The 16,085-nt window shown below is 38.3% G+C and overlaps 1 protein-coding gene across 2 annotated transcripts in view; it reads right to left on the bottom strand.

Annotated features, from left to right (window-relative positions):
• Positions 1-2,071: 2,071 nt before the first annotated feature.
• Positions 2,072-16,085, bottom strand: part of NALCN (sodium leak channel, non-selective) — a 237,133-nt gene continuing 223,119 nt past the window's right edge. For both annotated transcript variants that reach the window (XM_087726865.1, XM_087726866.1), the window contains 10 exons: positions 15,258-15,326; positions 14,244-14,392; positions 13,338-13,431; positions 12,148-12,280; positions 10,163-10,278; positions 8,626-8,783; positions 7,640-7,790; positions 5,554-5,703; positions 4,283-4,400; positions 2,072-2,995 (listed from right to left, as the gene is read on the bottom strand). In XM_087726865.1, the coding sequence (XP_087582991.1) occupies positions 2,802-2,995; positions 4,283-4,400; positions 5,554-5,703; positions 7,640-7,790; positions 8,626-8,783; positions 10,163-10,278; positions 12,148-12,280; positions 13,338-13,431; positions 14,244-14,392; positions 15,258-15,326 (1,332 nt within the window). In that variant the 3' untranslated portion in view covers positions 2,072-2,801. The remainder of the gene's footprint in view (positions 2,996-4,282; positions 4,401-5,553; positions 5,704-7,639; positions 7,791-8,625; positions 8,784-10,162; positions 10,279-12,147; positions 12,281-13,337; positions 13,432-14,243; positions 14,393-15,257; positions 15,327-16,085) is intronic.

The raw sequence follows: 16,085 nt of genomic DNA, 5'->3' as shown, positions 1-16,085 counted from the left end.
TGGAGAACATGGACAAGGTACAGTTTTTAGCGTTTTTTTTTTAAGGTGAACTCTGATGTTTCTGGTGCTTTCAAGCTGGACTTGTCATAGTAGTGCAACATATTTTCCATAGGAAATGATGGTAGTGGCAAAGATTTCACCCAAAGATGCCACTGTTGGAAAGCAGATACAAAACCCCACAAACACTATTGATTATGTGTAGGCATCAGAATCCTTTTTCTTCCTCCCCATACATTTAATTGTTTGATAGAAATAGTAAGATGGCTGTCGTTTGGTCATACTACATATGACGTTCATCTATGGTTTGGAAACAAACATTCAAAATACTGAGAATGCCTCTGATTACAGCTCAAAGAAAATTCCAAAATGCTCAGAACAGATTGCTTCCTATTTAAAACAGCAGTTTTACACCCAGAACAGGACATTTTGTGAAATTTCATACATTAAAGCTTCAAATATAAAATATTTTGCACACCATTAAAGCACAATGCAAAGACATACAAAAGAAGGTCACACTTTCTGGAGGAACCATTAACTGATCTCATATTCTGATCAGTTATGATGCCTGCCAAATTTTATCCTTCACAGACAAATTGAAGAAAATCTTAACTCTTCCATTTTGTATTTAAAAACCACCTGGTTCAAGTTTTGAATGAGTGATTGTGGTGAAGGTAAAAGCACTTCAGAGGTAGTAAAGACATACTCTTCATTACTGTGGCCAATACAAAACTAAAATTAGGAAGATGCTCTATTCATCCTTACTCTTGAGATGAGAGACAATAATCTCTGTCAGTTGCTGGATTTTCATTTCTATAAGCAATAATTGAGTAGTTGAAACAGAGCAGTGGCTAGAGCCAAATTTTTCTCCAGCCTTCATAATCTTTAATTTTACCCAATGCTCATGTGTCTCCCTCATTTTTCTATGACACTTAGATGCATAATGAAGATTCATAACCGTGTGCTCCTAAATGCTCATTTGTTGTTTTTCATTAAATATCTGGAATTCAGAATCTTTATAAATAGAATTGTCAACTATTTTCTTTTCTTAATGCATTATTTCATATTTACCTTAATAGTGATTGGTATCAAAGTATTGTTTTTTAAAAAAGACATTTCAAGCATGACTAGAAAATCGATTACTTACAAGAGCATACTTTAGTTAATCTCACATAATATACTTAATGACTAAGAATATAATGTATACTTATATATAATAATATAATAACTTTTAAATAGCGAGTTAGAAATAATCTCTGAGAAAAACATGTTAATTTCTAACAAGGATAATGAAGCACAAAATCAGATTTCTTTCTAGGCCTGCCATGAGTCTTATATCCAATATTAAGTATGAACTTACATGTATATATGTATGTATGTATGTATGCATGTATGTATGCATGTCAGAATGTATGTATATATGTATGTATGTACGTACGTACGTACGTACATACATATGTATGTATGTATAGAATGTAGTTAAATAGTTACATCTATACTGGTTATTTTTGTTTCATTTCTAATGGATGATAGATATTAACAGAGGATGAAAAAGCAGGGAACTTATTAAACAGGTGCACTGATAAAAATCAGTGAACGTCAATTAAGCACATTATAAAAATGAACAATAAAACCCTATTTTTAAACCAACCACATTATGCTTGCATATTAAAATATACATATTGTAAAAAACAGAAAATAAATAACCTCTTTCTGAGTTCATTCCAGATCATTAAACAACACTAATATTGATGAGTAGAATAACATAGGAAAATAAAATCAACATTGTTGCTGTTTTGTTTAAATGATTATTTTAGGGCAAAGGAAATCCTGATAATATCAGAGAAAGTATTGTCACACTATCTCTGTATGTAAACTTTAACACAAATCAAATGCATGGAGTATTGTTTATCAAGTGATGTACATAGACAAGGATACTATTTGTCTCAATAAGAGAGGCACAACCTGAGGTCAGTGTATTGCATGGTGCCCTCAGAAATTTCCCCCAAATTGCTACTAAAACTGCAATATTTAATTTGAAAAAAGAGAAAATTATAAAATACACACAGAGTAATCTTATTAACCATATTTAATAGGAAATAATGTAACTAAAATAGATATAATAAATTGAAAGTATCTTAGTTTTTTTGTCTTGGTTTATCTGTTTTGGGGATTACAGTCCAACCCAACCATTCAGCGTATGTCTTAGCTTGAAAGAAGTCAACTATCCTGAGCTAAACAAAAATATTCAATGATGTGAAACATTTAGCAACATGTCTATACCAATATTCTCTTTATGGTGCTTTTACTTCCACAACAATTGTGTCCCAGTGTCTCTAAACAAAAATATTGTGTCCTCATAATATACCCATACTATTAAAATAGAATATCAACCTGGTACACCTCATGGCATGTTGTATTTTACTATTTAGTCCTGTGTTGCTGTTTCCCAAATTTTAGGAAGCAACAATATACGTTCAGAAAAACCTGACATTTCAAATGTTCGCTGAGTACCAATATTGGAAAGTAGTCTGAGGCAGAGAGGCTGAAGCGTTTCTCATGATTTATGGGAACAAGGCCAAAGCTCCTCTATTTTTTCTGAACATTTATGTTGCTCATTAATAATCATGGATGTTCAAAATAAGCATTAAGTAGTCAATCTTGCTAAGTTCAAGGAGAGTGAGTTCCAAGGCTTATCTTGATATAAACAATCAATTAGAACTGCTTATTAAGCCATGTCCAGAGTTGCTATTCCTTCCCAGTTGTGTTGCATAAGTGTGTCTTTGATAGGAATCATTTCCCAATCAGATCTCAAGCAGGTCTTCTCCACTCTCATCACTCTCCACCGTAAGTTGCCTTGTCCACCACTTCTTAACTTCTGATCCACATGAAGCCATGTCTGACATGGGATTCATTTTGCACACTACGGATTTCATAGTTGTCCGACCACCAATTTTTATGTTGACTGAAGACACTGAATGGCTTATTGGTTTTGGGGCTAGGAAATGAAAAGAGAAAAATATTCACTGCAAACAAATTGTCATTATGCTGAGCAATTCTGGTATGACGGAAAGTGGATTTGTGGTTTTGGATTTCAAGACTAATGAAAAGTTTTTTTTTAAAAAAAATATTTAATTGCTCAGTAATACCAACAGGAGGAAACACAAAGTTAACTCCATGGATTATTTTCTTTGGTGAGAGAAATTAGAAACTTTTGATTCTATGAATGTAAGGCTTCCATTGTGTATCTTTTGTCACCTCACTTTCTCCTCTATTGAGGGCAAAACATTTTTCATGATAAATCTACACAAAGGAGTTCCCCAAGAACATAATTCCCCCTCTCTGAGTTGTTCTGTACTGATAGGTACTATATCTTCCCAGGGTTGGGGTTAAGCTGATAAACTATAGAACTTTATTGTATTTTCACATTTTTTCTACAACAGTGAAACTGTTTTTATATATAACTGAAAGTTTTCATATATTAAAACAGCATTATTAACAATTGGAAACAAAATTTTAATAAGCCCATGCCCAGCCCATTTAGTGCAGTAGTGATTAAAGCAGTGTTTCTCAACCTTGGCAACTTGAAGATGTCCGGACTTCAACACCCAGAATTCTGGGAGTTGGCTGCCAACTTTTTACCATTGCTTTAATGTAATCCACTTGGCTTTTAGTAAACGTATACTTTTCACTACAAATGGGGTCTTTCTTTGGTAAGAGACCAAGTCAGGATAGGCCTGACAATGAATTTGGGGGCCCATTTCTTATGGGTAGGTAGATTTTAAAGTATGGCTGGAGGAATAAGGTGTTGATTCATCAATGATGATCTGAGGGGAGACGTTACAATGAGATACTTTTTGCGTAAAATGGACTAATATTAGAATAATTTTGTGTACCAAGTAGATGAAAATGTTCCCAAAGTGATTCAGAATCCATTTCAAGCACATAATTTCTTTTGAGGGATAGGAAGTTTGAAATTGCCTCATGTTAGGCTAGAATATGAATCAGAAATTTCCTTTCCTTTCCTCTTGAGAATATATTTGACACATGTTGCCATAAAATGCCTAGGATGATCATGCATAAGATAGGTAGCCATGTAACTTTTCTAAATATAACTAAACATTTTTTTGATGATTTTCAGAGCTGCATCAGACAGAACTTCAAACTTCATTTACCGAAGGCATTTCGTATTTATTTTGTAGTCTCTTTGATATGGAAAGCTACTATATCTATATTCTGAAACTGTATCAGTTTGGGAATGTGCTTTATATCGCTTGTCACTTACCAGATGGCAAACGCCATTGCCCAAACTTTCGCTGAGGTCTACCAGTATCACCAGAATCTTGTCGATATCCACCTCTGTCAGAAAGCGTGGGGCTAAGCAGCTGCTGTTCACTACTTGTCTGAATAGAATGAGAGAGAAGAGGAATTAAAACCTGGGGAAAAATAACCCAAAAAGGACCTTTGATTTCTGGCCCTTATTTCACAAATTTTGCAGTTGAAATTTTGTGTAGATTTTTCTGTTCAGCCCTCATGTAATTTCTTTTTGTTATTTTTTTTTAAAAAGCCATATTTATTATTATTGGCAGATTTAAATGCAGATTTCTCACGTGTTTGTGTGTGTGTGTGTGTGTGTGTGTGTGTGTGTGTGTGTGTGAATGTTTTCTATGCATGTTTTTTCGTATGTAATTTTCCCAATCCATTTTGACACATTTCACTCAAATATAAACAACCATATTTGGACTCTAAATGTTGCTGTCTCGTTTAGATACTAATAGAATCTGTTGTGGTAGATCAAGCCATTTCATTCCCATTAATATCTGTTAAATTTCTTTTACATCCCTAGCTACAACTTATTGATAATATTGTTTATTGCAACATTTATTGCTAGAAACATTTTAGGAAAATGTATTCCTAGAATGTAGGTTATTTATACATATCTGAGCATTAGAATACTCCCTTATGCATAACGAATCACAGAAATTAAGGGTTTTTTAGGCCTCATAAAATTGAATATAAAAATTATATTAAGCATAGAAGAATGGAGAAGTAAAAGAAAGAAAAAGAAAGAAAAGCAAGTTCCCCTGGCCTACAAACATTATGTGTCCTTTACACATATTTCTGGGGCAGGAATGAATGGAAAGGTCTGCTCTTTTATCAAAGTGCTTTAGACATGGTGGGTATCTACCAAATATGTCGTGGTCAGATGCAGTTGAATGTTTTCTCATATGTTGTGTACTATTGCACAGACTCATGATTTTTCCTAATGCTTCTAGGCCATTTTTGGGTGGTGGCTTCAAGTCAACGTTGACTCCTGGCAAGTTTCTGGACAAGTCCCTGCAGTTTTCATGGCAATATTTCAGAATTGTTTCACTTAGTGAGAGTGAGGGAGTGTGAGAGAGTGACTGGACTAAAATAATCCAACGGGCTTCATCTGGGACTAGAACTCATGGCCTCCCAGTTTCTAGACTGATGCCTTAACCATACACTAAACTGTCTTTATTTCTAGGTCACTAGCTGAGATTTTTGAGAACAACAATAGGGATGACCCCATACCTCAGGCTGTACATTGTTATCCTGGTTATTAGCATTCATATCTTCACTTGGCTGTGTTGTCTCAATGCTTGGTGGATTTAGGAAACGGCTTAATTCCTGCTGTTGACTCTCTCGGAGGCTGTGAATGATACTGCATGACTGCTGTTGTTTCTAGAAAAATAAGACAAACATGGTATATTTTGTTTTCTTTAAAATTTATTTCCAAAAATAAACATAGAAGGGTAATTAATGGTGGTGGTAGATGGATGGGATCAAAGAGCTATGGTTTATCAAAATAAAAACTTGGGAATTTTTGACTTACTGGTTCCACTGCATAGTGGAACTGAATTTTCATTATCTGTATTACAGGCATTTCAAAGATATGATATTGCAACCACTAAAATAATATATGAATTTGTGTGACTCTCTTTCGTAAATAAAACTGGTGATTTCATTGGGTTTAGGATTGGGCAAGAGAAGACAAAATAAACTTATTGTTGTTTTCATTATTCAGTTTATGTATCCTAAGGATTCTTAATTTTTGCAGTATTGTACTTGCCAGTTTCAAGGGACTGCCTCTCAAGATCGGTGCTGCATGATAAGGACTTATTTTTTCTCTTACCAATGATCTGCTGATTTCACTGCCAAAGTGATTCTTTGCTTGTGCTGCTCCCTGATTTTGAATGGGAGCACTCGGAAATGACGAAGATTACTTTTGGATGATTGTGGACCTGGTTGGAAAAGAGGCCTTGAAGATTCCTATTCTCTCTGGAAGCGATAGTACTCACTGGGCATATCAAATCTTCCTGTCAGCAATATAATTACCTTAAGCATGCTCAAGTTTTAACTTTAACTTTTCTTTTCCGTATGGGAGCGTGGTTGCCCTTGGGATGGTAGTGGAGTTTTTTAGACTCTCACCACTCACCAATTTTGAATCTGCAAAATATTTGGAGTTTATTTCTATTGAATTTTTGTTGTAACCTTGGATTGAAATATAGAGGAAAAATCTTTTCTTTGTTCTTTATTCCTTGATTAAGCTTCATGGATTGAAAAGGCTGAACAGTGGCTAAACCCTAAGTATGGAGGGTGGAGGAATATGCAGCTCTTAGCTGAATTTCTTTTTAGAAAGCTTGATGAGATGATATTGATTTTCCAAAATAAGTTAGGGCAGTGATGGTGAATCTTTTAGACACTGAGTGCTCAAACTACGGACGTGCGCATACCCAAACTGAAAGGTGCACATGTGCGAACGTGAGCATGTGCAGACATGCACATACATGCATGGAGATGCATGAACATATGCATACACAGTCATGTACACTTGTGCAGCAGAGACCCGAAGACCAGCTGGCTGGCGGGAGCCGGGGCATCCCAACACCAGCAGTGTGGCAAGAGGTAGGAAAAACTTTCATGAGCTTCTATTTCATCTTTTGCAGGGAAACAGAAGCTCACAAAAGAAATGCCATGGAGATCTGACCTGGGGTGATGGCGCATGTACCATAAGAGCAGTGGTGGGTTGCAGGCGGTACACCCCGGTACGGGCGCATTAGTGCGTGCCCGGAGCACCGGGTACTGTTCCGGTACAGTGCTCCGGAGGGCCCACCCGCCCGCCAGAGCTCCTTACCTGTATTTGAGCTCTTTGGTGCTTCCACGTACATGCACGGAGCACACGGCACCTGCGTGACACTCCGCCGAGCAGCTGGAGTGTTGTGGAGGCTCATGGAGGTGTCGCAAGAGGTAAGTATGCATGCCCGTGTTCATGTGGTGTACGCCGGGCCCTGTTGCAACCGTACCGGTTGCAACAGGATCCAGCACCCCCCACTGCAGCAGAGAGAGCTCTGTGTACCACCTCTGGCACGGGTGCCATAAATTCGCCATCACGGGGTTAGGGCAAAAAATTTTGGATGAAGATCTACAAAAGGACTCTGACTGAGTTCCAAATCAAAGACAACAATGCTGGTTTGCTGAAATGAATGACAACTCTGTGGTATGAAAACCCAAAAAACTAGGCCCCAAGCTATGAAGAAGAGTCAAGTCATGTTATTTCTGTTAGATTTTTAAAATAGCATTCAAAAACATATTGATATCGCAATAATGTTAAACTCACTGCTCTAATACGCTTCAAGCATTTTTTCAACCACATGCGTATTGTCTGCTTGGCAACCTCTTCCTCTATGGTGTACTCCAGTTGTTCCCTCGCAAGGAGTTCTTCCAGCTGAAGACTTTTTCTGATGTCCACCGATCTGTATGAGAGCATGCTAGAAGAAATGTATATTAGTAAATATTCACTTTTAAAAAAGGAAAATGAATCTGTGTGAAAACCATATAGTTCCTTTAAAATGTTTATTTGGCTTGTAAAACGATGCTTAATGTCTCTGTGTCCATTGATACTTGCAAAGTGAGAGTGTTGAAGTAATAATACATTACAAGGAAATATGTGATCAGAGCAGAAAAAGTTTGGTGGGTGAAGATCCACTTAAGTCAACTGCTTCCATGATTGTTTAACTCTAACGATGAGTCCACAGACAAAAACTTTGTTTCTGTTAAAGTTTTCATTCTTACCTCTATGGATAATATAAAAGCTACACTTTTCATAGGAACAGTAAATAATAGAATAATAAGAAAAGTCAATTTAGATATGTGATTCATTAATAAATAAATTTAATAGATCCCTAAATGAAAAAAAAAAGTACAGTTTCCCCCAAAATAAGACCTCGCCAGATAATAAGCCCAATCGGGCTTTTGAGCGCATGGGCTAATATAAGCCCTCCCCCTGAAAATAAGCCACATAAGCAACATATCAGTAGCCATGAGGTGACCACGCTAGCCTCTTCTTGCTTCTCAAAAATAATAAGACCTCCCCGAAAATAAGGCCAAGTGCTTATTTTGGGAGTCAAAAGAAAATAAGACCCTCCCTGTCTTATTTTTGAAGAAACACAGGTAATTTTTATAAACTGTACTTATATCTTTAGTCTGTTTAGATACAATGAAACCATAACAGATGTAGTCCTATCTGCTTGGTTAATCTCGCCTGAAGCTTGTGAGTTAATTCTGATGTTCAGGTTTGCAGGCCAACTGTGCTGCTCAATATACCTCAATACATCATGGAATGTTACATCTCCACCGTTATGCAGCCTCTCCATTTCATAGCACATATGCTTGAACAGAAGTTTGTCCTTATCCAGATCTACCTCCAGTCTTCCACGCAATAGCCTCAACAAAAACTTGACTCGGAAAGTAGGAATTACTCCCTGGGAAGAAAGACACAATTAAAAAAAAATACTCACACTGGTAAAGAGCTTTATATTTGTCTTTTATTATTCTCCAAATAAATGATTTAGTAACATTTTGCCAATAATTTTGCTATTATAAGTACAATATGAGGTGTTTTGGAGTCCCTGGGCAATAGGGTGGCTGAGGTGATTTGCAGCAGGAACAAATCAGATGTTGAAGTAGATGCCAAGCTGAATTCTGCAGCTGTTATAGAGCCTGTCACTTGAGCAATTCTCTCCCTAAGCTAAAAGGTATCTGGTTTCCTGGATGAAGGATAGAAGGGGCAGGAGTCACATTCAGAGTGGCTCAGTCTGCAGATGGGAGTTAGGGTGCTGTTTATGTTAGTGCAGGGATGGAACTGGAGTTATAGTCTTTGTGTAGGTGCTGAGATAGGGTAGTGGTAGCTGGCTGTCTAAAATTACCATATTTTTCGGACTATAAGACACACCAGAGTATAAGACGCAGCATGATTTTGAAGAGGTTAATTTTTTAAAAAAAGTTTTTGCACTCTGGAGGCCTCCAAACCCTCTGCACGCCTCGGTTTTTTTTAAAGGGCATGCAGAGCTTTGGGAGGCTTGCAAAGTGCTCCTGGGGGCTGGGAAGGGCAAAAATGAGCAAACAATGGGCCATTTTTAGTCCCCACCCCAACCCTCAGGAGAACTCTACAAGCCTCCTAAAGCCTCTGTATGCCTTTTTTTTTTTTTTTCAAAAAATGAGCTGTTTTTGCCCCACCAGCCCTAGGAGCACTCTAAGAGCCTCCCAAAGCTCTTAGAGTGCACGTCCATTTTTGCAAAGGGGTGGTGGTGGTAGGTCAAAAATGCTGTACTCAGTGTATAAGATACGCCCAGATTTTCACCCTCTTTTTTTAGGGAAAAAGGTACATCTTATATTCCGAAAAATATGGTAAGCAGTGTAGTATCTATTGCAGAAGTGACCTGAAAGAGCTAATTCAGGCAACTGGCTGAAAATTTGTACTGTGACCTGGCTGTCAGATGGCGCTCTCTAAGCTGGGATAGTGATGGGTCAGGGAAAATTGGACTTTTGGGGCAGGGGTAGGCAATAACATCATGTTGGTGATAGGCAGCAGGAAATAAGGTGAGAGGGATGGATTGTTCTCAAGGAAGACTGCCTTGATATGTCAAATTGTGTTGCATTTCATATTATGGACCTGATTATGGATGGGAGGGCTAACCTGGCATGAATAACAGAACTGAATGGGGAAGCAACAAAAGTTGATATAGACTTCTTCCAAAGATTTAACGTTCCATTTTTACTTTCATTAATTGATACAGTTTAGCAGTTGATTCGTTGAGCAATAAATCAATGAAATTTACAGTATTCCAGAGAAATGTCTTACCTCTCTTTTGTCATCAACCATATTCCATATAATCTGAAAATGCCTAAGATCATTATAACTTAAGAGCTGGTCTTCTTCAGTAGAATAAAATAAAGAGAAGTTTTCCACAATAATAGCTGTATAAGACAGAAACATTAAAAAGTAAGCGTTTCCTAAGTTTGAAAGTCTTTATAATTGTATATAACTTAAATTTGAAAAATCATAAAAGGATTTTGCTCTGTGTAGGAGGAGAGGCAAAGCAGAAGGGCAGAATCAAGAAAGGAACCTGGCTGGAGTCATTACATTCCCACAAGCGACACATGTGGGAGCGAACAAGCTTGCACTCAATCCAGACAAGACCGAGTGGCTATTGATGTTGCCTCCCAAGGACGGTCCTGATATTCCACCTCTTAGCCTGGGGGGTGAAATTATCCACCCCTCGGAGAGGGCTTGCAATCTGGGTGTCCTCCTGGACCCACAGCTGACGTTAGAACACCATTTGTCGGCTGTGACCAGGGGGGCCTTTGCCCAGGTTCGCCTGGTGCACCAGTTGCGGCCCTATCTGGACCGGGAGGCACTTCGAATGGTCACTCACGCCCTCGTCACCTCAAGACTGGATTACTGTAACGCGCTCTACATGGGGCTGCCCCTGAAGAGTGTCCGAAGACTACAGCTGGTCCAGAATGCAGTTGCGCGAGCGATTGTGGGCGTAGCGAGGTACACCCATGTTACACGAGCTGCACTGGCTTCCTATCAGTCTCCGGACTCGCTTCAAGGTGCTAGTCGTTACTTTTAAAGCCCTACATGGTATCGGACCTGGCTACCTGAGAGACCGCCACCTGCCATTTACTCCCAACGACCAATAAGATCGCACAGGTTGGGCCTCCTCCGGGTGCCATTGACCGGACAATGCCGGTTGGCGGCTCCCCGAGGGAGGGCCTTCTCTGTAGCTGCACCGGCCTTGTGGAACGAGCTTCCTGCTGAGATCCGGACCCTCACCACCCTCCTGGCCTTCCGTAAAGCGACTAAGACCTGGCTGTTCCGGCAGGCCTGGGGCTGTTGAGTATTCCAGCCCCATTTGATGAAATGGATGCTGTGTTGATTTTAATTTTGTAATTTTAAATGTTTTAAATGTTTTTATTTATTGTTTTTATTTGCTGTGCGCCGCCCAGAGTCCCTAGGGAGTTGGCGGCATACAAATACCATTAAAGTTTGAAAGTTTGAAAGAAGTGAGACTCTGTTCCACTTGCTTCTTAGGTGAGGTAAGCAGTTTTGTGATAGCATCTTTCATTATGTTTCCTGAGACTCATCAGAACAGATGGAAAATCTTGGATGTAGAACTCATTTATGTTTTGGAGATTTTTTACACTCTAGCAAGCCTTATGGGCAGTGGTGGGATTCAGCTGGTTTGGACCACTTTGGCGGAACTGGTTGATGGCTGGCACTGCCTCTTCCTGCCCCACCCATTTCAAGAGTCCCCACATGCTCTGTTTTGGCTCCCAGGTAAGTGCAAGGAGGTCTACTAGGCCCAAAACAGGGCATCCCATTTTTGCTCCCAGGGGAGGTGCAGGAGCCGAAGTGCTGTCTGTCACACACCCTGGCCACGCCCACCCTGGCCACGCCCACCCACCTGGTTAGAGAACCAGTTGTTAAATTATTTGAATCCCACCAGTGCTTATGGGATATTTACTGATTTTATTTTGGATGGCATAATTGATTGCATTTATTAAGCCATGACTACTTGTTTTTATGTTATGGTTTATAATCAGATTATTTAATTGTTATTTTATTTTTTCAGTAATAATTATGGGGGTTGTCAGGATTGAACAGGGGTTTGATCATACATAGAGAAGAACTGGTTACATCAGTAGTATTTGTTATTTCTGACTGATTGAAACATGGTCTTAATGGCTGTTTTTAAGTATGACTTGGTCTTGATCAAGTCCACAATATAGTTAAAACACACAGTGCAAATATTATTGCTGTATTTCATGACTAAAACTTACCCACAAGCAAATTCAGCATTATGTATGCAATGATGATATAAAATGAACAGAAGTACATAAGAGCACCGGCATAATTGCCACAATCTGTTTTCCAGTATGTTCTGATATCTGGAGTACAGAAAGGAGGTTGAACCTGCATGAAACAAAAAGCTATATTACATGTAATAGGGGTACAAAAGTAGATATGCTCCCCCTTTCTCACATACACATATATTATGAACTTCATGTTTATCAGCAGAATGGATCAACTTCCTCCTTTCCCTGATGCTGTCCATTCCACATGTTTTTCTTCCAATCAAGCGTTCTCTCAACATCTGAATCAAAAATATTGTGTGTGTGTGTGTGTGTGTGTGTGTGTGTGTGTGTGTGAGAGAGAGAGAGAGAGAGAGAGAGAGAGAGAGAGAGAGAGAGAGAGAGAGAGAGTCACCATGAATTGTAGGAAGCCAATCTTTTTACTGCTTGTACAACACATCCACTCCTTTCTTTTGCTAAAGGACTACACCATTTTCCCTTATGACCAAAGACAAAGATTATTCTGAATTGACAAGAGAGGAAGATGGATCATATCAATCAAAATGCTATTTCCAATAATGACCAAATATTCCTACAGAATTGCCAACTTGAGTTATTTGGACTGCATATTTTCATTTATATTTTTAGTTCTATTCTGCTAACCTTCATAAATAGATATATTCTTCCTAAACAGATTTCTTCTTTTGATGCAGAATATAATATATTATTCTTTTTATACAACACCCACTTAAAATGCTTCCTAATTTAGAGTCCATTACCACATCAATGAGATAATTTGGGGGAAGGGAAGGGAGAATTATTTCACAGTATTTCTCACTGACTGCTTCAACGATCCGGCAAAAAAAAAAAAAAGTTCTTTACATTGTTAATACATTCCACTGAAAAAAATTGTTAAAATATTCTCTAGAACTGAAAACCTGTCACTTTTCATTTTAATAAATGCAATAAAGCTGCATAAACCTAGTTGGGTATATAGCACAAATATTTGCTAATAAAATTTGCCAAGTACTTACGCATTTATTTCTATAGTATTTTCAAAAGTCAATAAATCAAAATCTGGGTGAAGGATAATATTTTAAAAATAAAATGTAAGATATTTTTAAGATGCAAAGCTTCTACTGGCTAAAATGATACATGATTTTAATCAGTCAATTTACCATACAATCATGCATTATCTTGTTCCAGTCTTCTCCAGTGACTATTCTGAAGAGTACCGTAATGGCCTTACCAGCCGATGAAAAGTTGGCATGTCTGTTTTTAACAAATAAAAAATATTATTCAATATTTCAGAACTAAAAGCATGCACAAACAATCCTTTAGGGCAGTGTTTCTCAACCTTGGTCACCTAAAGATGCGTGGACTTCAACTCCCAGAATCCCCCAGCCAGCTCTGCCGTCTAGGGAATTCTGGGAGTTGAAGTCCACGCATCTTCAGGTGGGCCAAGGTTGAGAACACTGCTTTAGGGTATTTGGATAATTCTCCCCCTCCCTACCGAGGCTAACTTATACAAGTCTAGTCTGCTACCTGAGATGAATGGTAAAAGGGTATATTTTCCCCAATCTGCACAGAAAAGAACTGGTCTGGCATCTGAATGAGACTCCCTAGTTGGAAGTAAGGTAGTGTTTATGACATTATTTAGAGCAGCAGGATAGCTTAGATTGTTCAGAACTAGCTGTGTTACATATACCTTTCTGTCACCTGACAGGGTAACCAGCACTGCCCTGAAAATTGCTTGAATAAGGTCTCTTTGTGGGGATGTTTTGGATCTTAAGCTTGAACCTGGACTAGCTATTATTTATAATAACAGGCCAAATGAAATCCCCTGTTGTTTCCCTGGCTTGCAGGTTCTGCAAATACTCAAACAGTCATTGCCGAGTGGATTCATGTATACTTGAAATGCTATATAAGCACTCCTTTGATATTTGATGCTGGGTTTTCTGAGTCACAGATCAATAGAGCTGCCTCTCTAGTAATGTAACAATGCAGGCATCCATCAAAGCAAGGATGCTCTAAAACAACATCACAGTATCAAATATTTTCAGATGAAGTGACAGAAATCATACCTGTTAATGTTCTCTCCATATTTCACAGTTCCAAATAAAACTACTCCAGCAAAAGCATAGCAAAGCAGCAGTAGGAACATTCCTACAATGATGAAGAAGCTTTTGTACATGCTGACAACGACTGTCAACAGTAGCATCTTCAAAGTCACCTGGAAATCAGTGGGAAAAAAAGTCTTGGTATGAGACATGGGTCAAAAGGGAAATGTGCTGAAATTGAAGTGGACCCTGTTCCAAACTCATTGGGATTGTTCCAAGGATGCTCTAACTTTACTAAAACCTCTGCAACAAATCCAGGCACTGTTTCAAGCCAGCAAAATTGACACAGATCCAGAACATTGTCTTGTGAATTTGAAACTGTTCATTTTAAACGGAAAACATTTTAAATTCAACAAAATAATTACTACTAGATGGATATAGTGAAGTGGATTAGAATGTATTTGTGTCAGAATCAGTGGTGAAATTCAAATTGTTCTTACTACTGGTTCTGTGGGCATGGCTTGGTTGGCGTAGCAGGGGAAGGATACTGCAAAATCTCCATTCCCACCCCACTCTGGGGCCAGCCAAAGGTGGTATTTGCCAGTTCTCTGAACTACTCAAAATTTCTGCTACCAGTTCTCCAAAACCTGTCAGAACCTGCTGAATTTCACCCCTGGTTGGAATGTTATTGGTAAAGGTTTTGTTAATTTATTGCTGAGGATGTTTAAAAGTCTCATGTTGATGTTTATTTTTTGAAGATGTTACTATTGTGTGCAAACACTTATATACTCATTCATTCTGTGGATGTTTTTGTTGTCAGCTTCCATCTATATGGAGTTTGCAGCATGAAAACTAAACAATTTTTCATATTTCTAATTCTGATTGTGTAGCTGTTCCTTTTTCATTATTATTTACTCCTAGGCTATAACAGAGTATTGGTTTAAACCAATAAGAGCCTCAATTCAGTAAAATAAAGCAGTCCAACTTACTTAATGTGTAATGTGTAAGCATGGGGGAAAAATCCTCATGGATACTTACGTGCTTTCCACAGATTGAAAAAAACCTGAACACAATTACACACGCTCCCATCATATATGTATAGGCATTCTGAAACATAAAGTTATCAGTGTTAGAAGAGTTACTGATTATTAATTACTCAGAGCTACTCAGGATTTACTTTCACAACAACCAATACAGCTTTTATATAATACATCAAATGATTGAGTGCATAGTTCTTGCATTATTCAGGTGTTATTACATGGAACTTGTTAGAAAGAAATAGCTTCATATCATAAATGTGACCTCATATGTATATATAAAAAGGACTAACAGTTCAACAGATCATCTGTTGAACCACATATTCCTTATCCCGAGAGAACTATTTCAGTCAAAATAATGGAAACCTCTGATCCTGAGGCTGAAGAGAACTTGGCAAAGTCTCAGCCTGTGGCTGGAGAGTCAAGAAGCTGTCAACTAACTGAGAATAATGATGCACTCAGAATGACTCAAAATCAGCACAGGTGGCTCCTGATTCAGAGTACAAGAAGTCAGTTCCTGAATTTAGGAGAACACTAAGCAAAGGAGGTTAGAGACATGGAAATCAGGAGTCCTTCTTAAGCGTGAAGTACATTGAATCCCCTAATTAGATAAGGATTCAAACTCCAGTTATTTAAAAGTATCCCCCCTCTTTGGAAACACTTTTCCATTGTTAAACCTTGTTCCTGTGGCCCCTCATTCCTGACTGTTTCTGAAATTGATCTTTGGCTTACAATTCTGGACTGGAGGCATTGTAGACTGTAATGGGTTTGACTACTGGACTGCACCAAGACCTGTTCTTCTTGGGCATGTCTAAGCCACAGCTATGTG

The sequence above is a fragment of the Thamnophis sirtalis genome, unplaced genomic scaffold (assembly GCF_051295495.1).
Source record: "Thamnophis sirtalis isolate CommonGarterSnake01/CBP01778 unplaced genomic scaffold, rThaSir2_p1.2 scaffold_12, whole genome shotgun sequence".
Classification (NCBI taxonomy): domain Eukaryota; kingdom Metazoa; phylum Chordata; class Lepidosauria; order Squamata; family Natricidae; genus Thamnophis; species Thamnophis sirtalis.
The sequence above is the reverse complement of the archived record's forward strand: the minus strand, read 5'-3'. Positions and strand labels throughout refer to the sequence as shown.